The sequence below is a fragment of the Diabrotica undecimpunctata genome, chromosome 6 (genome assembly GCF_040954645.1).
Source record: "Diabrotica undecimpunctata isolate CICGRU chromosome 6, icDiaUnde3, whole genome shotgun sequence".
NCBI classification, from domain to species: domain Eukaryota; kingdom Metazoa; phylum Arthropoda; class Insecta; order Coleoptera; family Chrysomelidae; genus Diabrotica; species Diabrotica undecimpunctata.
This window is the reverse complement of record NC_092808.1, coordinates 4,269,510-4,294,970: the sequence shown is the minus strand read 5'-3', so window position 1 is coordinate 4,294,970 and position 25,461 is coordinate 4,269,510. Positions and strand designations below refer to the sequence as shown.

The 25,461-nt window shown below is 36.6% G+C and overlaps 1 protein-coding gene across 2 annotated transcripts in view; it reads left to right on the top strand.

Annotated features, from left to right (window-relative positions):
* Su(dx) (WW domain containing E3 ubiquitin protein ligase suppressor of deltex) overlaps positions 1 to 25,461 on the top strand; it is a 35,436-nt gene that overhangs the window by 4,869 nt on the left and 5,106 nt on the right. For both annotated transcript variants that reach the window (XM_072534028.1, XM_072534027.1), the window contains exons 3-11: positions 3,096 to 3,448; positions 3,501 to 3,777; positions 4,222 to 4,372; positions 4,432 to 4,613; positions 18,813 to 18,938; positions 19,297 to 19,570; positions 20,094 to 20,410; positions 24,632 to 24,890; positions 25,168 to 25,426. In XM_072534028.1, coding sequence (XP_072390129.1) covers positions 3,096 to 3,448; positions 3,501 to 3,777; positions 4,222 to 4,372; positions 4,432 to 4,613; positions 18,813 to 18,938; positions 19,297 to 19,570; positions 20,094 to 20,410; positions 24,632 to 24,890; positions 25,168 to 25,426 — 2,198 coding nt within the window. The remainder of the gene's footprint in view (positions 1 to 3,095; positions 3,449 to 3,500; positions 3,778 to 4,221; positions 4,373 to 4,431; positions 4,614 to 18,812; positions 18,939 to 19,296; positions 19,571 to 20,093; positions 20,411 to 24,631; positions 24,891 to 25,167; positions 25,427 to 25,461) is intronic.

Sequence of the window (25,461 nt, the reverse complement as noted above, 5' to 3'; positions counted from 1 at the left end):
TGGGTGATGTTGAATGTATCCATTCCATGTTGTTTTGTTTCGCTTACTTAAAGATTTGTTTTCAATTCATCTATAATTAAGACATCTAATCAAGTATCTCATACTAATAGTTTAAAGTAATAATTTTCTTAAATCACGTATTTCCTTTCTATGTTGATACATGGCATATTATCCATAAACTTTTTGTAAGATGGTATGTAATTATTGAGTGTTAACAGCAAATATAATGTGAGATGCTCGTCCCTTAGCCAAATGCAATATTTGATCTCTCGCTTTGTGATGTATAACTGAAATTATCTTACTTGTCCTTGAACATAACATAAAGCAATTCTTTCTCCCAATCACTATCAAAATAGTATGTTTGACTTTTTTTCTGTACTCATTATGTGTTTCAAATATTGCTATTTTACAGTATTCTTGAATTCTTTGAACTGAAACTCTATGAATTCTTTTGACTGTTTGAGAAAAGCTGGTTTAAGCACTTTGTAACAATTTCGTGGATAATACTTTTTTAAAACTTAAGGGAAAATTAATGAAGCATCTTTACTCTGTTATTTTTTCTTCAACTTTTTGGACCAAATCTTCAGTAGATTCGCCCACTCAGTTGCTCTTATAAACGTTTATCAGCCATTTTTGAAGGTTCTTACCCATCATTTCATCTGTGCTAGAGAATTCGATCAGAAGATCGACATTTTCATTTCTGACATTCTTGTTACATCATTGTTTTATCTTTGGTACTATGTCATCTCTAATCATCATCATAACGGGGGTCCTACGGCGATTGCCGCTTCCCGCATTTCAGCCTCCATCTTTTCCTATCTCTCCAATCTCCCTCTTCTAAGCCTCTAGATTGCATTGTTTTTGTAATTTCTCTTCTCCAGGAATTTGGTGGTCTTCCCCTTTTCCTTCTTTCTGGCGGAACATACATTAAGGCTTTCTTTGGCCACCGCTCCTCCTCCATTCTCATCACGTGACCATACCATTGTAATTGCCTTCCTTGTATTCTATCTGAAAGAGTATCTCTAATTCCTGTACGGTTTCGTATTTCCTCATTCCTGATTCTTTCCATTCTCGATACTCGACATGACCTTCTAAGATAATCCATTTCCACAACGTCTACTTTATCTGGTTCATTCTTTGTCATCGTCCAACATTCGGCACCATATGTGGTAATTGGTTCTATACTTGTTCTGTATACTCGAAGTTTGGTATGCATCTTTATTTTATTAGACCACAGTAATGAATTCAGTATTCGGATGCATTTTTTCCCTTGGGTTATTCGGTTTTGTACATCTATCTTAACTCTGCCATCTGCTGATATGATGCTTCCTAGATATTTATACTGGTTTCAGCCTTTTATGACTGCGTTTTCAAGCCTCAGATCTGTGGTATTTCCTCCAATTTTTAAATATTCTGTTTTGCTTATGTTTACAGTAAGCCCCCATTTGGCATATTCCTCAAATAATTTTCGATTCATATAATTTATAACTTCCTCATCGGTTGCAACCACCACCTGATCATCTGCAAACAATGTATACAGAGTTTCTTGTCCCACTTGGATGCCCATAAATCTACATTTATTTCTCCAATTCCTCAATGCTTCTTGGACGTATATTTTAAAGAGTGTCGGTGACAAACAGCATCCTTGCTTTAGGCCTTTAGTGACTTTAAATTCATTTGAGGTTCTGGTTCCAATTTTTACACAACTAACTGCATTTTCGTACAATTTATATATCGCTCGGATATACGTCGAATCCAATCCGGATCTTTCGAGGACCTCAAACATTTTCTTTAACAGGACACTATCATATGCTTTCTCAAGGTCTATAAATACTAAATGGGTCTCTCTACTTTTCTACTCGACACGCTTTTCAATTATTTGTCGTAGGATAAATATATTATCCAGGCAGGATCTCCCGGTACGAAAGCCGCTTTGTTCTTCAATATCTTGTATCTGTCTTTCAACCCTCTTCTTTAATATTCTGCCGTACAACCATCGCCAATACAGGCCTTAAAATAATTCATTATGATCCTATATTCATTTTGTAGGGTCTCTTTTAATGTACTTTGGAGTAGTTTATAGAAGCTTTCCCTTGTATTGTCATTTACGTTTTGTTTTTCATTATAATTATTATGTTGCCCACATATGGTAAAAATTGATGCCTAATGTTGAAGATAACGATTTACTGCATGAAACAAATTATCGGCTTTTGAAATATTCATGTGTATTGTTTGGAGGACGTTTTTGTTTACAAATTTATAACAATAGGTAGTTATTGTAATGTCATTTATATGCACAGATGTTTCACCAGCATTGTTTTTTGTGTTATATTGAGTACTTTATCGCAGTAAAGGTATTAAAGTATGTAAATTAGATCAAAAAATGTGAATTCTTAGAGTAATTTTCTAAAGCTGCTAATTTTTGGGCCATTTCATCCAGACATTTTCTCTTAATATCTATTAATAACTAACTATACTCTTTAATGAAGTATTCTGTGCATCTTAGCGGATATGTAGTGATTAGAGTGTTGACTTTCTTCCAGAAATATTTTTTTTATGTCATTCTCCATGTTTCTTCATTTTGGGTTATTCACGCTGCACTTTTTTTGGAAGCTGGTCGTACTAGAGCCAATTAGCTTGTTGAACATCTTTCATTCATTCATGATACCCATTTACGAATTGTGTGACCCTCTACCAGGTTATACAGGTTTATTGGATGAATACCATCTGTTTTTGGAGTCGATTGGTAGTCTTCACTCTAATTCAGGAGTCCTATGTTTACTAAACCCATATTGGTGGAAGAATATAATATTTTTCTGTTATAAATTGTATAGATAAAAATATTATTTTCAATTTTAAGTGCCTAAGGGACAATAACGACACACCTTTACTTGATGAAGTCTTAGTTTACTCTACTTTGTAAATCGATGTAAAATTAATTATTCAAATCACCCTGTGCTAACTCAGTTCACTAGTCTGCTTAATTAATCTTTCTAATAAATGTAATTCTGGATAATGTTATTCTTCTCACATCATAAAATGACAGCAGCACATTAGGACTATCTACTGCTTATTTCACATGTACTTGTTTTTAGTTGAGTCCGCCAACTTAAGACCGAGCATGCTACTCAAGCCTTACGTAGAGATCCTGGTAGACGATAGGGGCGCTCAAAAGACTGAGACGGTAAAAACGAGTAGCTGTCAACCGAAATGGAATGAAACATTTACTTGCTTGGTCACACCTCGATCAAAAATCGTTTTCTCCGTTAAGGATCATTACAGAATCAAAAAGGACACAGTTATAGGAGAGAAAAAAGTCGATTTGTTTATGTTATTGTTTCATTTTAATGGAAGATGTGATAATTTGGATGTTACGTTAGATCTCATGGGCGAGGCGAAACAGAACGATGCTCCAATTAAAGTCGGTGAATTGATTTGTACATTTAAGGTAAGCAATCGAGTGATTCATTCGATGTGTTACTAAATATTTCAACTTTCAGGGACTAATTGTTGATATGACTCAATACATTCGCTCAAATGACTCTTTACCACTAGGACAGAACAATACAGACTCCACGACTAGGGCGGTACTAAATGGCATTCGAGCCAAAATTAAAGGGCAAGGAGCAGAGAATGTAATGCCGACCCAGAATTCCTCATCGACACCAGCCACAGCTAGAAACAGTACAGAGAGGATAGAGGCGAGAAGAAGCCAGGTGGTCACACCAGCTGCTACACCCTTGCCGATGTCCACCAGCAGCAACAATATTCCTAATGGTAAGTGTATATTCAATATATATTAAAAAATAACGTTCTACTCAAAAATTTTAGGATACCTTGTATTTTTTATATATTGCTTGTTCACGCCCTAATCTTTCTTTCTCGTTCGCTTCGCGAAGAGCAATAATGGACCAGGCAAATAACGATTTTCCCAAGACACTCTATGATACTGATATCTAACAAATGCTTTTTAGCAATACGTAATGAACAAAATATACTAAAGATTAAACGTCATTTCTTACTTATAAACAATATATAAACAATGAAATTAAATATTTGGAGCTGAATGACAATTTGTTTATATTTTTTCAATTTATATACCAACTTTAACCTCTTGCAACTGTATTGAGGTTTGCAACCTCCACAAATTTGCATTCAGCGTTAATTCAAAAAGTTGCATGCTCATATATGGACTTGGTTTAAAATTTGACGTAATTTCAGGCTGTATCGGACCACCAATAACTGTGCCAAATGGTAATGTCGTACACAGCGAGTCAGATGAAACCAGAGCCGACGCTGAACCTTTGCCACCCGGTTGGGAACTTAGATTCGATACGTACGGTCGAAGATATTATGTGGACCACAACACTAGGTGAGTAAAGTTCATTAATGTAGAGATTCGACGGTGTTTTTATACGTTTCGTACTGTAGGTCGACGTCTTGGGAACGACCACAGCCTTTACCGCCCGGATGGGAAATGCGGCGGGATCCCAGAGGTCGCGTCTACTATGTAGATCACAATACAAGGACCACTACATGGCAGAGGCCGAATTCTGAGAGACTGCAGCACTACCAGCAATGGCAAGGACAGCGACAGCACATCGTTTCGCAAGGTACGTTTTTTTAAATTGTTACGTTCCAAATTTAAAGTAGAAAGTCCCACCTCTATTTTATCAAAATTTAAATAATTCAGGACGTGTAAGAGCGGTTGCCTATAATATATTATAAGCAAGGTGGCGAAAATAAAATTAGTAATTTTCAAATAGGGGTAATGTCTGGCAAATTGTGCTGAAGTTAAGGGAACACGTCCTCTTTTTTGTGAAGAAACTAATTTAGATCGTTCTTTCTAGAGTTATCTTGGAAGAATTGGGATCATAAAATTGAAATTTTTGAATCTCGGTATTATTCGGTGACCTCCGTGTGTCAAGTTGTCAAGTGTTCGGAAAGACGACGGAAAGAAAGTGATTCCAGGTTTGACGGTGTAACTGAAAGGTTGGGCTAGATTAAAAACGGCATTTTGTTTTTTGCTTTTGCTGCTGTTCCATGTGGGATCTGGACTAGTCCGAACCGTGTGGATATTCAAGGGGATTTGCTGCCTTCGTGGAAGGGTTTTTTTTTGGAATATCCACAATTTCGCTAAAAAAAAGCGGATCTACAGTACACGTGAATACCGGGAGTCGTATTTAGATCAAGAAATTAGCCTTAATCACGAGTCCAAATAGCCGGCTACGCTTCGGTCCAATTTGGGATATTTCAAACCCCTAATCTGGCTAAGAAGGGTGAGTGTTAGAACATTTCGTTTTTAATTAATTAAAAAGTTGTAGTTATTTTTTTATCCCATCTCTAAAAAGCTATTCACATTTTTATCAGTTTTCATACATTCAAGTTCGGAGACAAGTTTTTTTTGTATTGCTCCATTATCGCCAAAAGGCAGATAAACAAAGTGTTAAAATCAATATATTTATTTCCAAATAATTATTTTAGACACAGATGGTAATTAATGTTTTCTTGCTTCAGGGTTGGTTTGTTTGTTTTTTTCTGCTTCTTCTTCTTCGTATTTTTCCATCTGGCTGTAATTTTCAACTTTTCAACATTGTCACACAAGTCTATGTACATCGGCAATCGTATGGGATTTTGGATTGAAGACACGCTGAACTATAACTGGAATTCCACGCGGTGAAGTATATGAAAATTCGAGGTATGGATCGATAATTAATTTTCAACGGAAGATTTAAGCACCGTCTAATTTGGTTTGCGGAATACAATAGTTTTTTTTAAAGATTATTTGCTGTTAGTTTTTATTTTCATATTTACAAATACTTTACAGATTTTTTTTTAAAGATAATTTGCGGTTTATTTTATTAATTCAATATTTACACATACCTATTTTAATTTTGTAAACTGCGTCTAAGGGGGGGTTATATATTTGAGATTTATTTTTTTATATTATTTTCTGCGCACGCACTTGAGCTCACGTGGTGTCCTATTTGCGTTAATTATTTTTTTTGGTTGGTATTGAACCGCACACCCCTTAGCGTCCGGTACTTTTGATACGTCCTACCTTTCATTTTGTTCTGTTAAATAGAAATAACTTATGAATTTTTGTTAGGCAAGCAGAAGCCGCATTTTTATATTATTTTTTTATTAAGCCTATGGTAAAGTTAAATAATATTGTAATATGTAGTATGTATGTATTTATTTTCAACTATCTTGGGAATCTATTTATTAAAATTGACTAAATTCTAATCTGACAATTTCATTTATTTTTTTTTATTTATTCAGGTTGTATACTGTTACTTAGTATTTTAGTAGTAAACCTATTGGTAAGTTGGTGGTTTATTGAATAGTAACGTAGGGAAGGCTGTGGGCCAATTTACCTGGCGCCCCTGATATAACTTCGGATTTTTTTTGTTTTGTGGACCGCACGACCATCTCCACTGTTTTGTCTAGCCGCGAGCCATTCCCAGACTGTCACCGTATAGTACTTTTCTTTCCGGGTGTACGTCTGATTTATATTTGGTACATTTTATAATTTTTTTTATATAGATTCGGTTTTGTACGCCACATATTTTGGCGCCCAACGTGGGGCCCTTAATTAATTAACCTTTTTTTGTCAACCCCTTGTGTAGATTCCTTTTAATTAGTTAACCTAACGTGTTTGGGCTTTAATTGACTAACTTTGATTTATTTACTTTACCACTGGTTTTGCACTTAGTAGTAGTCTTAGAACTTCGTGTTTAGTGGAAGTGTATGCCAAGAAGTGCTTACTAGTTTTTTTTTGTGTGACGTGAAGTTGGAAGAAGCCAAAAATGGAACTTAAAAGAAGATACTTTGAAGTGGTGTTGTGGAACTTAGAAGAATTATGGATATATTAGGACTTTGAAATATTTCTATTTCAGTTGGAGTTCAAATTTATTTTTTTGAGAAGTTGGACTTCGAAATTCTACATTGTGGTTTAACTTACTTATGTTAGGGAATGTAAAATCTTTTTTTGAGATTATGTTGTGACTTGTAATTTGTTCTGAAACAATGAAATTTTGAAAATCTTTTGTGAAATTTTATAGATTGAATAAAGCGACTATTACTTTTATTTTGCTTTTGGTTTGCTCCCATTAATAAAGTAAACTGTACCTGTGTGTTAATATTTTTACTTATATCTTGATTTTGTTTGAATATTTGCTCCTTTCGGTTGATACATTTTTTTAAATTTTGAACTTTGGCAAGATGGTGCGAAAACTTGTACCCAACTACTTAAGGAAAGAGGAACTGGAATATGAACTCAAAATTCGTGGAGTGTCTACTGGCACTGTTGAGTCTATGAGGTCTAGTCTGTCTGATGCACTTAGTCGTGAGGCAGCAAATGAAAGCTTTAGATATCCTGAGCACCCATTCACCTTTTCACAGGATAAAACTGCAATCGAGACTAAACTTGCGGAGCTGAATACGGCTGTTGGAAAGTTTGCCGGAACTCCTACTTGTGCTGAGTCCTTGAGATTGCGGACACAGATTAACCATGTCTTGGGGAGAATTGATCTTATGGTATTGCCAACAGGTGACGATGCAGACGCAGCCCAGGTTGTTAAGTCAGACTTTCTTGCTGAGATTTTGAAGTTGTCACAGGATTTACATGATAAGCAGCATCCAATCGGATCTGGTTCGGTACCAGTAGCGCTCGATGTGATTTCGGTTTTAAATCAGTCTTTTCAGGCAGGGGTAGGACAAGTTCATGCTTATCAGTTTTATAAAGATGTTCGTCTACGTGTAGGGAGTTGGGCTGAATTAGTTGAAGAGTTTCGTAGGGAGTACCTGTCAGCTCACCATGGGGAAGCGCTTTTTGAAGAGCTTCGGAGGAGAACTCAGCATTCGGCTGAGACTATTGGAGTTTACTTGGCAATAATGAATAGTTACTTTAATCGCTTGCGTTGTCATGTTCCAGAGGAAGTTAAATTGTCTATAGTTATTAGGAATTTGCATCCGTTCTATCAAGATAGATTACGTGATCCTTTGCCAGCTACCTTGGAGGAACTTCGTGTTCTATGTCGCAGTATGGAGGAAAGACGTGATTGTATTAGGAACTATGTTGAACCGAATAGTAGGAAAATGAATACTTTGGAAAAGGACCTAGCTTATATCAGTGTGGATGCTGAAAGTTGTAGTAGTGTTAGTGAAGGTCCTGTTGTTTCATCCGAATCGGAGTCCGCTAGAGGAAAGTTTAGGACTTTAATCTGTTATCGTTGTAATCAGTCAGGCCATAAGGCAGTAGGGTGTTTAATGAAGAAGGAGGCTGTTCACTGTTTTAAGTGTAAGAAAGAAGGGTTTACAGTCAGAACTTGTCCTTCGTGTAATTCGGGAAACGGAAGGAAGCGCACCTAACTGGTCGAAGAGGTGTTGCCGACGTTGACTCGACCAACCTACGTCCTATTTTAGACTTTATTTTACATCATTCCGAAGGAGATGAACGTCCATATTTGAAAGTTAATGTCTTAGGAAAGGAAATTTTGGGATTATTGGATTCTGGTGCTTCAAAGACCATTGTAGGAAGAACTGGTTGGAAATTTTTACAAAACTTGGGTTTAGAGTTGGATACTTCGAAGAAGATCGTTTGTAGAGTGGCGAATGGTCAGATGTGTGAATCGTTGGGGGAATGTTTAGTACCTTTCATGGTTAGGGATCGCTTGCGTGTCTTGCCAGTATTAGTTATTTTGGACGTACCGCACATTCTGATTTTAGGATCTGATTTTTGGCGTGTTATGGGTATCGTTCCAGATTTGAGGCATAACGAATGGTATTTTTCGGACGCTCCAGCAATGGTAGGTTCAGTGGATCATCTCCGAGGTCAAACTATTTTGACCGATGCAGAGAAGTCGCAATTGGAGGAAGTTATTAATAGAAGTCGTGAACTAATGGGCACTTCTCTTGGTTGTACTGATGTCACTGAGCATGTGATTGTTTGTAAATCTGCACCCATAAAACAACGTTACTATCCTGTATCCCCAGTAATCCAAAGCCATATTGATAAAGAGCTAGAAGATATGTTGGCGAAAGGAGTAGTGGAGCGATCGAATAGTGCTTGGTCGTCCCCGATTCTCTTGGTGAAAAAAAAGGTTCCAGAAGGTGAAGAACCAAAATGGAGGTTCTGCGTAGACTATCGAAAGCTTAATGCCGTAACAGAGAGGGATGGCTACCCATTACCGTACATCTCTAATATTTTAAATAAATTGAAGAACGCGCATTATCTTTCCACCATAGACATTAAGTCGGCATATTGGCAGGTACCTGTTGCTAAGGCTTCCAGGCCTTATACTGCTTTTACGGTTCCTGGTCGAGGTCTTTTTCAGTTTTGCAGAATGCCTTTTGGATTACATAATGCCCCGGCTACATGGCAGAGGTTGATAGATCGTGTCCTCGGTCCGGAGTTGGAACCCTATGTTTTTACTTACTTGGATGACGTGGTCATCGTGACAAAGTCTATTGAAGAACATGTAAGGATCTTAGAGGAAGTCTTTAGACGCTTGAGAGAAGCTAAGTTAACCGTTAGCTGGGATAAATGTCAATTTTGTAGACCGGAACTAAAGTATTTGGGTCATGTGGTTGATAGGAATGGACTACATGTTGATGGTGATAAGGTCAAGGCTATGCTACGTATCCCAACACCCACATCCGTCAAGGAAGTTCGTAGCATCATAGGCACATTTTCCTGGTATCGAAGATTTATTCCTTCCTTTGCGACACTACTAGCTCCAATTACAGCGATATTGAAGAAAGGAAGAAAATTCAATTGGACCCCGAGTTGTGAAGAATCTTTTCAGAAAATAAAAGAATGTCTAGTTTCTGCTCCGATACTTAATTGTCCTGACTACAATTTGCCTTTTGTTGTCCAATGTGATGCCTCAGGATATGGAGTGGGCGCCGTGTTATTGCAGCCAGGCCCGGATGGTGACGAAGTAATTAGTTTCCTGAGCAGATCACTAACGCGTCAAGAAAGGAATTTTTCCACGACGGAACGGGAATGTTTAGCTGTGTTATGGGCAGTCGAAAAACTGCGTCCTTATTTGGAGGGTGTTCCGTTTACGGTCGTGACTGATCACGCATCCCTCGTATGGCTTCAAAATTTGAAGGATCCTACTGGAAGATTAGCTCGATGGGCGGTAAGATTGCAACAATATGACTTTAAGATTGTGCATCGGAAAGGAAAAGAACATGTTGTCCCCGATTTGTTATCTCGGTCAGTTCCCGTGCTTGATATGGTTGAAGAGGTTGTACCGCTTCCTAGTGGTGATAGTTGGTATGATAAACTTTGTAGAAAAATCGAGTCTAATCCCTTGAAGTATCCTCAGTGGAGAATGTCTGGTGGCAAACTTTATAAATACATCCGTCCCAGTCATGGATTTTTGGTCGAGGAAGCGGACAATTGGAAGGAAGTCGTTCCTAAGGGTCAACGATTGGAAGTGCTGAAGTTGTGTCATGATAGTCCTTTAGCAGGTCATATGGGGATCCTGAAAACTTATAAGCGTATTAACGAGAAGTATTTTTGGCCGAAACTGCGGAGTGATGTGTCTCGTTACGTTAGACGTTGCTCACTGTGTGCCATGCATAAGATGGAACAAGGTAAGCCCAAAGGCTTTATGACTCCTCAACCTAAAGCTACTCAACCATGGGAGATAGTAGCAACCGATCTTATGGGACCTTTCCCAAGATCAACTCAAGGCTATAAGTTTATCTTAGTGGTAATGGATGTGTTTAGTAAATTTTCTTTGGTATTTCCGTTGCGATCCTCAAAAGCCGTGCATGTCGTTAAGAAAATAGAAGAAGAAGTTTTTCTCGTATTTGGAGTTCCACGTCTGTTACTATGTGATAATGGTGTCCAGTATACTTCGGGTATTTTCAAGAAAATGACGGAAACCTATGGTGTCTCAGTTCGTTATAATGCGTTGTATCATCCACAGTGCAATCCATCTGAACGCTATAACCGAACCCTTAAAACAATGATGGCAACTTATATAGCTGACAACCATAGGAAGTGGGATGAAAATTTGGCCAAACTAGCATGTGCTACGCGCACTGCATACCACGAGTCGACTGGTCAAGATCCCTACTTCATAAATTTCGGTCGGAAGATGGTAGTGGATGGACGAGATTTTTCCCGAAAGGACAAACTCGGAGACCCGGAGGACGAAGTAGCTAAAATGGGATATAATCGATCGCGTGGACTCCAGGAATTATTTGTTGATGTTAGAAAACGTTTAGATAAAGCTTCGGCTAAGTGTGAGAAGACCTATAATCTACGGAGACGTCCAGAGGAATTTCAGCCCCATCAGTCAGTATGGCGGAGAAATTTTGTGTTGTCAGATGCCGCTAAATATTTCACGAAAAAGTTAGCTCCTAGATGGATAGGACCCTACTTCGTGAAGAAGAAAGTTTCCCCCTGGACATATAGTTTAGAGGATGAAAATGGCAAGGATCAAGGTATTTGGAATATTAAGGATTTAAGGATTAGTAACCCGACTGGTGATCCCGATAGGATTTAGGTCGGAGTAGAACGGACTAGCAAAGTTTTGTCTAGTCTAAGTAAATTCTTCTGAAATTGGTTGTATTTATTTTTTTTTGTTGTGTCCGTGAAGGATGACTGAGTGTTGGCTATGATCGGTTCTTAGGATGTATTTGGATGGTCAACCGATTCGTTTTTTTTTGTGTTAGGTAGCCAATACGAAGTCGTAGGGTTGCGGTAGCCTTAATTTCTTTTGATTTATGGAATTGAATGTCACTTAGGTTTGGTCAGAAATATGTTGTCTTCGATGATATGGCGTTGGGATTTGTTTTGATGTTAGTAAGCCATTCTATTTAATTGGGATTTTTTCGAAGCCACATAATTATGTTTTGGTGAATCTTGTTTTATAATAGCTTAGTTTTGGATGATTCACTAAATTTCGTTGTATACGGATTTAAATTCTGGAAGACCTATCTCATTTTTATTTTAATGAACAATTGGAATTACACTACTGTTTCGGTAGATGTTTCTCGCAGTATCAGTAAGAGTGGAATGGTGGAGAGTTTCTTATGGACTCATGTTATGCGAGGTATAGTGAAGTACTAGCGATGCCCCAGAGCTGGGAGGTCGCGAATAAGGGCAACATCCAGTAACCGACCTAATCAGTGTTGTCAGATTGACGTTGGAATTTGAAACTATTCTACTTGATCTCATACGATGAGAGATGACTGTTGTGTGGAAGTGGAGTAAGTGTTGTAAGTAAGTTGTTGCTTTGTGCGTGTGGTTTGAGATTGGTATGTCTTTCGTTGTCCAAGTACTTGCGCATGGTGAAGACGGTGTGGATGATGATTGTGTTGTGGACTTCGCTCGGAGTTTAGGTAGTGCGTCGCTAGCGCGAGGGAAAATTTTCTTCGTCTAGTTTTTCCTCGTAAATTTTCCTCTGGGAAAGGGAGGTGTTGTTACGTTCCAAATTTAAAGTAGAAAGTCCCACCTCTATTTTATCAAAATTTAAATAATTCAGGACGTGTAAGAGCGGTTGCCTATAATATATTATAAGCAAGGTGGCGAAAATAAAATTAGTAATTTTCAAATAGGGGTAATGTCTGGCAAATTGTGCTGAAGTTAAGGGAACACGTCCTCTTTTTTGTGAAGAAACTAATTTAGATCGTTCTTTCTAGAGTTATCTTGGAAGAATTGGGATCATAAAATTGAAATTTTTGAATCTCGGTATTATTCGGTGACCTCCGTGTGTCAAGTTGTCAAGTGTTCGGAAAGACGACGGAAAGAAAGTGATTCCAGGTTTGACGGTGTAACTGAAAGGTTGGGCTAGATTAAAAACGGCATTTTGTTTTTTGCTTTTGCTGCTGTTCCATGTGGGATCTGGACTAGTCCGAACCGTGTGGATATTCAAGGGGATTTGCTGCCTTCGTGGAAGGGTTTTTTTTTGGAATATCCACAATTTCGCTAAAAAAAAGCGGATCTACAGTACACGTGAATACCGGGAGTCGTATTTAGATCAAGAAATTAGCCTTAATCACGAGTCCAAATAGCCGGCTACGCTTCGGTCCAATTTGGGATATTTCAAACCCCTAATCTGGCTAAGAAGGGTGAGTGTTAGAACATTTCGTTTTTAATTAATTAAAAAGTTGTAGTTATTTTTTTATCCCATCTCTAAAAAGCTATTCACATTTTTATCAGTTTTCATACATTCAAGTTCGGAGACAAGTTTTTTTTGTATTGCTCCATTATCGCCAAAAGGCAGATAAACAAAGTGTTAAAATCAATATATTTATTTCCAAATAATTATTTTAGACACAGATGGTAATTAATGTTTTCTTGCTTCAGGGTTGGTTTGTTTGTTTTTTTCTGCTTCTTCTTCTTCGTATTTTTCCATCTGGCTGTAATTTTCAACTTTTCAACATTGTCACACAAGTCTATGTACATCGGCAATCGTATGGGATTTTGGATTGAAGACACGCTGAACTATAACTGGAATTCCACGCGGTGAAGTATATGAAAATTCGAGGTATGGATCGATAATTAATTTTCAACGGAAGATTTAAGCACCGTCTAATTTGGTTTGCGGAATACAATAGTTTTTTTTAAAGATTATTTGCTGTTAGTTTTTATTTTCATATTTACAAATACTTTACAGATTTTTTTTTAAAGATAATTTGCGGTTTATTTTATTAATTCAATATTTACACATACCTATTTTAATTTTGTAAACTGCGTCTAAGGGGGGGTTATATATTTGAGATTTATTTTTTTATATTATTTTCTGCGCACGCACTTGAGCTCACGTGGTGTCCTATTTGCGTTAATTATTTTTTTTGGTTGGTATTGAACCGCACACCCCTTAGCGTCCGGTACTTTTGATACGTCCTACCTTTCATTTTGTTCTGTTAAATAGAAATAACTTATGAATTTTTGTTAGGCAAGCAGAAGCCGCATTTTTATATTATTTTTTTATTAAGCCTATGGTAAAGTTAAATAATATTGTAATATGTAGTATGTATGTATTTATTTTCAACTATCTTGGGAATCTATTTATTAAAATTGACTAAATTCTAATCTGACAATTTCATTTATTTTTTTTTTATTTATTCAGGTTGTATACTGTTACTTAGTATTTTAGTAGTAAACCTATTGGTAAGTTGGTGGTTTATTGAATAGTAACGTAGGGAAGGCTGTGGGCCAATTTACCTGGCGCCCCTGATATAACTTCGGATTTTTTTTGTTTTGTGGACCGCACGACCATCTCCACTGTTTTGTCTAGCCGCGAGCCATTCCCAGACTGTCACCGTATAGTACTTTTCTTTCCGGGTGTACGTCTGATTTATATTTGGTACATTTTATAATTTTTTTTATATAGATTCGGTTTTGTACGCCACAAAATTACTATTTTTAAATGATAATGTTTTTTTTTCAGTTTTCAACTGATAAAGAATTTATGTTTAATTTTAAACTCATTTGAACAATCCTTTCGGAATAAATCAAAGAACGTTTTCGGAATAAATATTCCATCTTCAGTGCTGCTGCAAAGGTATACATGTTAAAAGGCACTGAATACATAGGTTAAAATCCTATAAATGTTATTAAATTGATATTAAAAATTTTTGTACATGTATACATGTATACCTTTGTAGCGTAGTAGCACTGAAGATGGAATATTTATTCCGAAAACGTTCTGAGATGTAGCCCGAAAGGGTTTGTTAAATAAATATACATTTTGTAAAGGATTTTGTAATAAATTTTTTGTGCCATATGGTATACAGTCTACTACAGGAAATTAACTTTTCGTTGTGGATTGTTTTCTTATTAATTGCATTATCAGGGAGTAGAATTTGTTAAGAGATTTAACATTTTTTTGACATCGATAACTGACGAATGAAAGTGAATATGCAATGCTTGACATTAATCTAGACTTACATAGATGGCGTTTTTTAAAGTGTGTCACCCAACACATTGATATGAAAAGGCTATTCGCTCGATTGGTGCTGCATTTGCTTATTGTTGATCAAAAACGGACACGCATGTTGGCTCCGTAGAATATTTTCGCAATCCGAAAAATTATTTTTCTGTATAAGTAATCGTCAAAAAAACGTGGGTCCATTTCTATACTTTGGAGCTGAAAGAACACTCAAGGCAATGGAGAAAAAGTCCATTGAAGAAGGAAAAATGTCTTCTGGGATCCGAAAGTTTTATTCACGATGATTAATTGAAAAAGGATACAACAAAAAAACAGGTGTGGCAGTCCAGTTGGACTGCCGGTGGAAGTTACACTTCTGTACACGCATTCGCCGTTACAAATTTATTTGGGAGTCAATCTGCACAATCATTACATATGTAATTCTATAGTAAGACATAGCAGAAAGAGAAACAGAATTAATAACAACTTACTAACAATGAAGGATTGAATCAATATTTTGATGAAAATGTATATTTTTATTTTCATATATGTATGAAAGGAGTTGAATGCAAAAATTTTTTTACACATACTCTGCAGTAAAATTCATTGTTTATTTTGTTATTAATATAATAATACAATACAAATTAAACTGTAATATTCATAAGTATTTAAAAATGGCAATAATATACATAAAAAAATACACTACAATACAGTGCAACATAATTCCATATAATAATACAATACAAATTAAAATTCAATATCCGTAAGTATTTAAAAATGACAATAATGTAATAATATTAATAAAAAAGTCCTCCCCGACTGGGAATCGAACCCCGGTCTCCCGCGTGACAGGCGGGGATACTGACTACTATACTACCGAGGACATGACACAAATGTATTTCAAAATTGACAGTTCTAGATCATACAGTGATTTATTGAGATTATTATTTTGAAATACAAAAGAATAATATACACTCGCGATCATAAAATCCGGGTCATCTTGAAAGTTTCAAGTTTCTTCAATATTTTTGCCTCTGGTGCAGTAATAACCTTTTTTTTTGCTAATGTATTTTTTATTTGTCATCAATGTTTGTTTTGAAAGAAAAAAAATGGTTTTTTATTTTTATTGAAAAAAAAAACAGAAAACAAATCAAATTGTTGATAAAACAGACATACGAAAAAATATGGAAAATACAGAACGTGGTAAAAAATCAGCGAAATTTCAATGACCAATATTGTGTATTGCCTCCCCTTGCTCTAATAACCTCTTGCAGACGACGGGGCATACTCTCAATTTTTCTCCGGATTACATGTTGTGGTATGTTATTCCACTCACTCACTAACAGATCCTTAAGCTCCTGTGCGTTGTTAGGAGGAGGTGTATGGGTTTGAATACGTTTTTTCAAATCGTCCCAGAGATGTTCGATGGGATTCAGGTCCGGAGACCTAGCTGGCCAGGGTACCCTCGTAATTACAACTTCGTCCAAGCATTACATACTGATCCTGGCAACGTGCGATCGCACGTTGTCCTGCATAAAAACGGCGTTTTCTCCAAGACCTGCCATGTTGGGCATACCATGTTCTTCCGGAATCTCCGTAATGTACCTTCGTGCAGTTAGGGACCCATTTTCGATGAAGGGTAATTCTGTGTGGAAGTCGGAAGATATACCTCCCCAAGCCATGACCGAGCCTCCACCAAATGGCATTCTTGGAGCAATGCAAGCTTGTGAAAATCGTTCACCGGTTCTCCTCCAAACTCTTACACGTCCATCGGATCCAGTTAGTCAGAAACGGGATTCATCTGAGAATAACACTTTGCTAACAATTACTTTGTAATTAACAATCGTTAATTCCCCAACGCGCGTATTGTCGAGCAAAAGCTAGTCGTGCAACTCGAGGCACCCGGCTAAGTGGCGGTCCTCTAGCCATTACCCGAGAAAATAGTCAAGAAGAACAAAGTCTTCTTCTGACTGTTGCAACACTAAAATTGCGATTTCGTACTTCCTCTAGGCGATTTTGATGCATAACCGCTGTTGAGGTCCGGTTTCGTAAAGACTGAAACACAAGGAAACGGTCATCTAGTGCCGTGGTCGTTGTTCTTCGTCCAGAGCCAGGTCGCCTGGTTAGCAAACTTGCCTCCTGAAAGCGTTGAAGCACTCGTTGAACCGTAGAAAGGCTTACGCCAACAGTTCTTGTGACTTGCCGTTGAGTGTGACCGTCTTCCACAAGTGCAACAATTTGTGCCGTTTCAAGAGTCAAAGGCATTTTTGTCAAAAAATAAACACTAATAATGGCACTAAGAAACACTAATGGTGGCAATAATAAACGTTTGTCCGTTGCATTTTAACAGAAAGTCGAAGCACAAATGAGACATTTAAAACAAGCGGAGTTACAGGTAGCGTTCATTTTGGGAAGTGTGCACTTTACCGCGAAATTGGCACTATTGGAATTCTTTGTTACAAAGGAAACCGCAACAATTCTCAGAAACATGTATTAGTTTGTATTTGTGTTATTATTATTTACGATAAAGCTCGTTAAAAATGAAATATCGGTGATTTTCAAGGTGACCCGGATTTTATGATCGCGAGTGTAATTATGAACATTTAATAAATAATACAAAACATATCACATAAATAATAATATTAATAAATATTTTTTTATATGTATAATATTATATGTATATATATCTTTATATAATATTTATAATATTAAATTATATATACAAAAGGAATATTCTTATATTCGAGAGAGTAAGACAGAGAAAAAATATCTTCTGTCTCTCTCTTACTCATTATCTTACATATGTAATGGTTTCACAGATTCACTCCCATACAAATTTCCAACGTGGAGCGCGCGTATAGAGGTATAACTTCAATAACAGGCAGTTTTCGCTTTGCAAAAAAATTTCACTTATAAACGCGGCACGTGCACCAACCTGCTCACAACGCGGTCGTTGCAATAAAATTCATTAATTAAGGTACGAATTGATCGACCATCCACCGCATTTGTCAGATTTAGTCCTATGTGACTATTTCCTCTTTCCAAACTTAAACAACATGCCGCGTAGGACCTTATTTATGACCAATGGAATTATTTTTTAATATATATCCGGTGTCTCGTCTAAGCAAAAAGACAAATCTCCAAGTTAAGGATCGTATCTCAAAAAATCGAAGAGTGGAAATTGCTCTATCCGGTACGATACCCTATCAGGTACATAAGCCGCTTACAGACAATTTCGAGTACCCTCATCGACAAGATTATAATACTCATTTTCGTCAGTCTAAAGATCGAGTCTATTGGCAAAGATAGATCCCATCTTAAACCGATAATCTCAACGAAAATAAGGACTCATGCAGCTATCGTAGCGAACTACGATTGCCGAGGAAAGTCACATTATTTTGAAATTTTTGACCCTCCGAATTCCAAGAGATATAGTTGCAACCGTTGACTAGAAAGGATACGACCTTGAGACATTAAGGCATAATTCCACAGGTGGGATCTTCGCACGATTACCCGCTCGAGTACAAAGTAGGATAAAACTAACCTGTCTTACAATGGTCTAATTCCTGTGGTATGGGGAACAAACCAAAGCTTGGTAATCTGATTTGCAGTAATAGGAAGAGCCGACATACAAGGATCAAAAAGCAACGTCGTCGCTATGAATGCTTGGCCGTCACAAGTCAGTTATATCTGTGGTAACTTTTCTGATACCTTTTGCTGAAAACTCTTGAAACCAAAAGGATCGCTAGGCCATACACTAGGCGTTCATACTGAAGACAGTTTACAAGATATAGGTACATTACAATCAAAATTTTAAGGGCCATTATTACTAGAAAAATCAAACCCTAACTGTAACTGCTTCTACAGTCCTTATACACAATTGGACGCTTTAACAACGTATTCTTTTTATAGGTAATCAAAGATTTTTGTATCCCCAACACCAACCCGGGCCCATACCAGGTCCTTCGGTTGTTGCTGACGACGACGATGGTCTGGGTCCTCTTCCTTCTGGATGGGAAAGACGCGTGCAGCCAGAAGGTAAGCCTTACTTTTATTGTACTGTATAAAGGTAGTAAATAGAACGTTGAACTTCACGCTCAACAAGTGTATTTACTAGGGAATAAAGGGAACTACAGTAAATAGTGAAAATGGCGGACATATAGAAAACGTTGTACTGTATAACTAATTCGAGTTGAGTCGAATATGTTGAGCCTAATATGTGATCTATTTGGTGTTCTATATTCCCGTTGTCTGGGTGTCACCAGGTCTGCCAACTGACAGTTTTAGATATCATTATGTATTAAATTGACAGTTGTATTTAATTCAACTGTCATTTTAAAATAATTACATTTAATGGCAGTGTCTACCCAACCGAATATCCTTATTATTGTTCTAGGTCGTGTGTATTTTGTCAACCACAAGAACAGGACCACCCAATGGGAAGACCCACGGACTCAAGGACAGGAGATCAGCGAAGTAGAGGAGTTACCGTTGCCGCCCGGTTGGGAAATTAGATATACGGAGGATAACAAAAGGTACTTCGTGGATCACAATACGAAATCGACGACTTTCGATGATCCTAGACCCGGTGCGCCTAAGGGACCCAAAGGAGTTTACGGCGTTCCGAGGGCATACGAGAGGTCGTTCAAATGGAAAATTAGTCAATTCAGGTAAGAAATGGCGTCTATAAATTGTCTTTAATAATGTAATGGGATTTAAAATGTACGATTCAAGTTTAATTTACTTTTTATTATATTTTTATCTCTAAAACTAAAAATGAGCTCAATTTGTAGCCATACAAAAATATTCGAGAGACTTCTAGTAAATAGAAGAGGTGTTTTCAAAATATAATGCCATTGGTAACTTATCGTAGATACTTCGGAAATGTACAGCTGATACAGATCCGGCTTAGCACACAATAGTTTTCTTATCAATTTCCGTTTGCACAAATATATAGTAGTATGATAAAAGTTGACCTAAAAAAGAGAGGAAGTGTGGAAGAGAGGAAAATTGTTGGAGAAAAGACATAGTGTCGTAACTGGACTTTTGAAGCATGAGACATCACCATATGGTAACAAAGGACTTGTATACTGAATGAAGAAGAAACAAGCGTCCAGATGAAGATGATTTCAGCAAATTACACTCGAAAGAATATTTATTCAGCGACATTCATTCAGGGTCTTTTTGTTTCAGATTTTTGTGTCAAAGCAACGCCCTCCCCAGCCACATAAAGATCCAAGTCACCCGTCAAACCTTATTCGAAGACTCTTTCCATACTATCATGAGGTTACCGGCGTACGAGCTTCGCAGACGGCTTTACATCATCTTCAAAGGCGAAGAAGGCTTAGATTATGGCGGTGTTAGCAGAGAATGGTTCTTCCTCGTCTCCCACGAAGCGCTCAACCCGATGTATTGTCTGTTTGAGTACGCGAACAAAAATAACTACAGTTTACAGATCAATCCCGCTTCGTATGTCAATCCGGAACACTTGACGTATTTCAAATTTATAGGTAAGTGATTACATCTTCTTATATAACATTTTTTTCATATGATTTTATGTTCCAACATATTTTTTAAACAACTATTATCATACGGCAAGATTCTAGATGAGTCTTTGGGACAGAAACCATAGTATATTAACATAAATGTAATAAAATTGGACAAGAGTAAGAACTATCAATAAGAAAATCTCTACATGGATAAAAGGTACAAATAATACATCTGCTTCACCTTCAAATCTTTAAAATAGGAAAAAGGGAGTAAACATGGAAAACTAAGTGGGTGAATAGCATAAACTGACATCAAAATATTAAGCGGTTTAAGAGAAAAGTATAAAAGAAAGAATTCTACAAGACTCTAGATCATCATTCAATCTTCGCTTATCCACTGCTGGACATAGCTCTCCCTCATAATTTTCCATCTATTTCGATCTTGTGCCTCTTGCATCCAATTCCTATGACAACGTTTTAGATTGTCAGTCCAACGTGTTGGTGGACGACCTCTACTTCGGTAGGCATCATCTCTTGGTCTCCATTCCAGTATCCGCTTTGTCCATATATTGTCTGTCATTCGAGCCACGTGACCTGCCCAGTTCCATTTTAGTGTTGCTACTCTCTCTACTGCATCAGCCACTCCTGTTCTTTGTCGTAGCTGGCGATTTGGGATCTTGTCTCGTAGTGAAACGCCCAACATAGCACGCTCCATCGCCCTTTGACACACACGGATCTTTTGAACTGTTCTCCTTGTCATGGTCAACGTTTCGGCACCGTAAGTTAACACTGGCAAAACACACTGATTAAACGTTTTTCTTTTAAGGCATATTGGTATATCAGACGATTTAAAAATATGGTTCAGCTTGCCGAAGGCTGCCCAAGTCAGTCTTATACGACGGAGAAGCTCAACGGTTTGGTTATCTTTTCCTATGCGAATCTCATGACCTAGGTATTTATAGGCCATTACCTGGTCTCTGGATCTTGTTCCTACGCATATATCTTCGCTGACTACAAGATTTGTCATCATCTGGGTTTTAGATATATTTATTTTCAATCCCCCTTCTAGCGAGGAAAGGTAGAGCTGATTTAAAAGTTCTTTGGCCTCATCTATCCTATCAGCTATTAGTACAATATCATCTGCAAACCTTAGATGGCAGAAGACTCTAGATAAATCAAAAGAAATGTGAGAGACCTACTAGAGAATATGGAGAGATCCAGAAAAAATAATGAACATACGGCGACAGCACAATAATTATGCAGAAATCAAAACTAAATAAAAGAATAATTAGAATATCAGAGAGAAATAAGGGATATATAGTAAATGATTCACATGGAAAGATAGACATAAATATGACCATGGATAGACAGAGAGCAAAAAATATAGAGAGACAAATAAGAGGAAAAAGATAAAAGAGATAAAGTGCGAGTGTAGAAAAGATAACACAACTTGACACTTATGGTAGTGTAGAGGGGGAAGGAAACAGATAAAAATGGCAGCAAATAGCTCATAAATCGAAAGAAGTAAAGGGTATTGATATAGTAAAGGGAATTGATATAGTAAAATATAGATTACAGTAGGAAAAATAAAATATTGTAGAGGTAATTAAAACACAGGTTTAAATTATTTACTCAGATAATTTATTTAAATGTTTACAAACTTAATGATCTCGAAATTTATTTTATAACTGACTCTTCAATCAAATCAAGCGTTCCTTTATATTAAATCATATCTATTCGAGCCACTTCTGGGGATTTCTATGTGACCTCGAACTTCGAGATAGTTCAGCGCCTGTCACTTCCCACATTATAGACTAGCCGGCGTGTACCGGCAGCATTCTGAGTTCAGGACAAGACTTGTAAAACTTGTAACAATATATAAATCAAAAGAGCCAAATAGAAAGGTGCATGTAAATAAGGCTAGATACAGGAGACAATGAGTGACAACAAGAACTTATGGAGCGGTAGAGGAGAAACACAACAGAACAGAGAAGCTGGACTAAAGGAAATAGCCTAAGTCGACGTGAACAACCTGAAAATAATATAGACAATGGAGAAAAAATAAATAAAGGGGGAGAAAAATAGAGATTAAAGTACAGCGAAATGATCTGACATTTAGTAGGATGGAGAGATGAAACAGAGAGATACAAATTGTTAGGAAATTGTTGATGTGGATAAAAAAATATAAATAGAGAGGAGTAAATATAGAGATATTGGGTAGGAAGAAGAGATAAATTAAAAAAGAGAAATAGACTGACAACATTTCACCGGAGTCAAAAAGAAAAAGTCATAGAAAAGATGGGAAAATCATGGGGAAGTATAGATCATTGAAAAAATAAGAGAAATAAGACAGGAAAGCAGTGAAGCCGAGAAAGCAACAGGGATAAAAGCATAAACAGCGAAATAGGATAATAAGACAATAAAAAGAGAAAAACAACGGATATACGGAGAAAAAAATTAAGAAACGTAACACGGCCAAAAAGTTAGAAAATGGCCATAGAAAACGTGGAGAGATCATGGAGAAAAGGGATCGTGATGAGGTCAAGCAGAAAAATAAGGGCTAATGCAGGAAGAAAAACGATATATTGCGACGATTAAATAGAGATAAAAGTAGTGAAATAGTTGTAGTAAATGTCAGTGAAATGATTTAAAAAAGATAACAGATTTAAAACAGTATAGAATTCATACGAGGCGATGGATAAATGAAGGAACACATAAAGATGTTTTGGGATAGAGAGGAGAAAAACGAGCTAAGAGGATGGAGAGCCGAAAAAAAAACATGACAAGATGGAGAAATAGAAAAATGGAATTGAAAAATAGAAAAATGGAATATTTGTAGATCATAGAGGAGGCTGGAAGGAAAACAACAGACAAAGGAAATTGAAAAATATAAAGAAAGAATAAAAATGGAGCGAAAAGAAAAAGAGAGAGGGAGAGGGAGGTAAAGATGAACAATGGAAGGAAAAATAAATATGTATTGGGGATAGAGGGGAGAAAAACTTTTCTTCAGGGGAGCTAAGAGAATGAAGAGTGGAAAAAACCATAGAAAAAATGGAGAAATCATGGTAGATCATGGGGAAAACGAGAAGGAAAACAACATACAAAGCAAATAAAAGATATAAAGAACGAGGAAAAAGGGAGACAAGAGCTCAGTCAGTGAAATTATATAAAACACATAATAGAATAGAGCGGAAAGGAAAAGGGTTGAGGGGAAATTGTCAGCAAATAACTCACGTAGACCGAATAGGTAGGAAAAGATGGATAAAGGAAGGAAAATGAAGATGAATTTTGGATAGAGAGGAGAAAAACTTAGATCTAAGAGAATGAAGAGTGGAAAAAACCGTAGAAAAGAAGAAATCATAGAGAAAAATCGATTATAGGTATAAAATAGACAGATCAAGAAAAAAAAAACAACAGGAAAAAGAAATAAAAAATATAAAGAACGAGGAAAAATGGGGAGAAAAGCACATACAGTGAAATAATCGAAAAAAAATTGAGGCGTACGGTGGAAAAGAAAGAAGAAGATAGGAATTCAGTTGAAATGTCTCACTTGGACAGAGAAAAATCGAGAATATGAGAATGAGAAAAGATAAATCTAAACTGAACTCAGAGTGGGAAAGCAATAGAAAAGATTTATTATGGTGAAAGACTGATAATTAAAAAAGCAACCAACAACAAAAGCACAGACAACGACATGATCTAAAACAGATAGTAGGAGAGGGATAGAAAGAAACAGAGAAAGAGAGATTAATTGACAATAAATGACTCAAATAGGCAGAAAAAAGATACGTTGAATGTACGTAGGGAAAAATAAACTAGATAAGAGATAATTCAGTGTGGAAAAACTACAAAAAACACGAAAAAGTAATAGAGGAAGTAGGATAGTTGATGGACCATGAGTTCGGGAAGAAAAATAACAGATAAAGGAAAGAAAACGATATAGAGAATAATTTGCGTGTCAAAAATAAAGAAAAAGTATAAAGGAAGAAAAAATAAAGAGGTACTGTGTAGATAAAAAAGTCAAAGTAAAAAAGGTGAAGTAAATAGTATTGAAGCAAAATGGGAAACATAAGTACACGGAAATTCGTGGGAATAAAAATAAGAAATAGTATATAACTGATAGTGATAGATGAAGAGCAAAAAGGAAGATATAGAGAGATGAGAAATATTGCTAACATTGCTCATTTTAAAATTCTATGTGGTAAAGAATATTTTTATTGGTTTATTTTATTGTATTTGCAGGTAGATTTATAGCGATGGCGCTCTACCACGGTAGGTTTATCTATTCCGGATTCACGATGCCTTTCTACAAGAGAATGCTGGGCAAGAAACTTGTAATGAAGGACATCGAAAGTATAGATCCAGAATTTTACAATTCGTTAGTGTGGATAAAAGAGAACGACATCGACGACTGCGGTCTGGAGTTGTTCTATAGTGTAGATTTTGAAGTTTTGGGTCAGATAGTGCATCACGAGTTAAAGAAAAACGGAGACAAAGAAAGGTATGTCTAGTGTTTTATAATATAGATTGATATTAATTACATTGGTCCTTCGAGCCGGATTACTTCCATTATATTGCCACGAAATACATACATGTTGAAATGTGGAACATAATACGTTATTTCTCAGAGATGATGAGTCTTCTTTGAAAGTTACCACCCAAAAACTTTCTTTATGGACAAGAATTGTTGATTTTTGTTTCCATACATTGTTGCCACATTTTCGCTTTCTGATTCTCTTTTATATCTATTTATATTTTACCAAATTTGTATATTTTAGAGTCACTGAAGAAAACAAAGAGGAGTATTTGACGTTAATGACTGACTGGAGGATGACGAGGGGCATCGAAGAACAGACCCAGGCGTTCCTTGATGGTTTTAATGAAGTGGTACCGATTGAATGGCTCAAATATTTCGACGAACGGGAACTGGAACTTTTATTATGCGGAATGCAAGAAATTGATGTCGAGGACTGGCAGAGGCACACGATATACCGGCATTATACAAGAAATAGTAAACCCGTAGCCTGGTTTTGGCAGGTCAGTCGTTTATTTTAATCTGATATTGCAGTCAA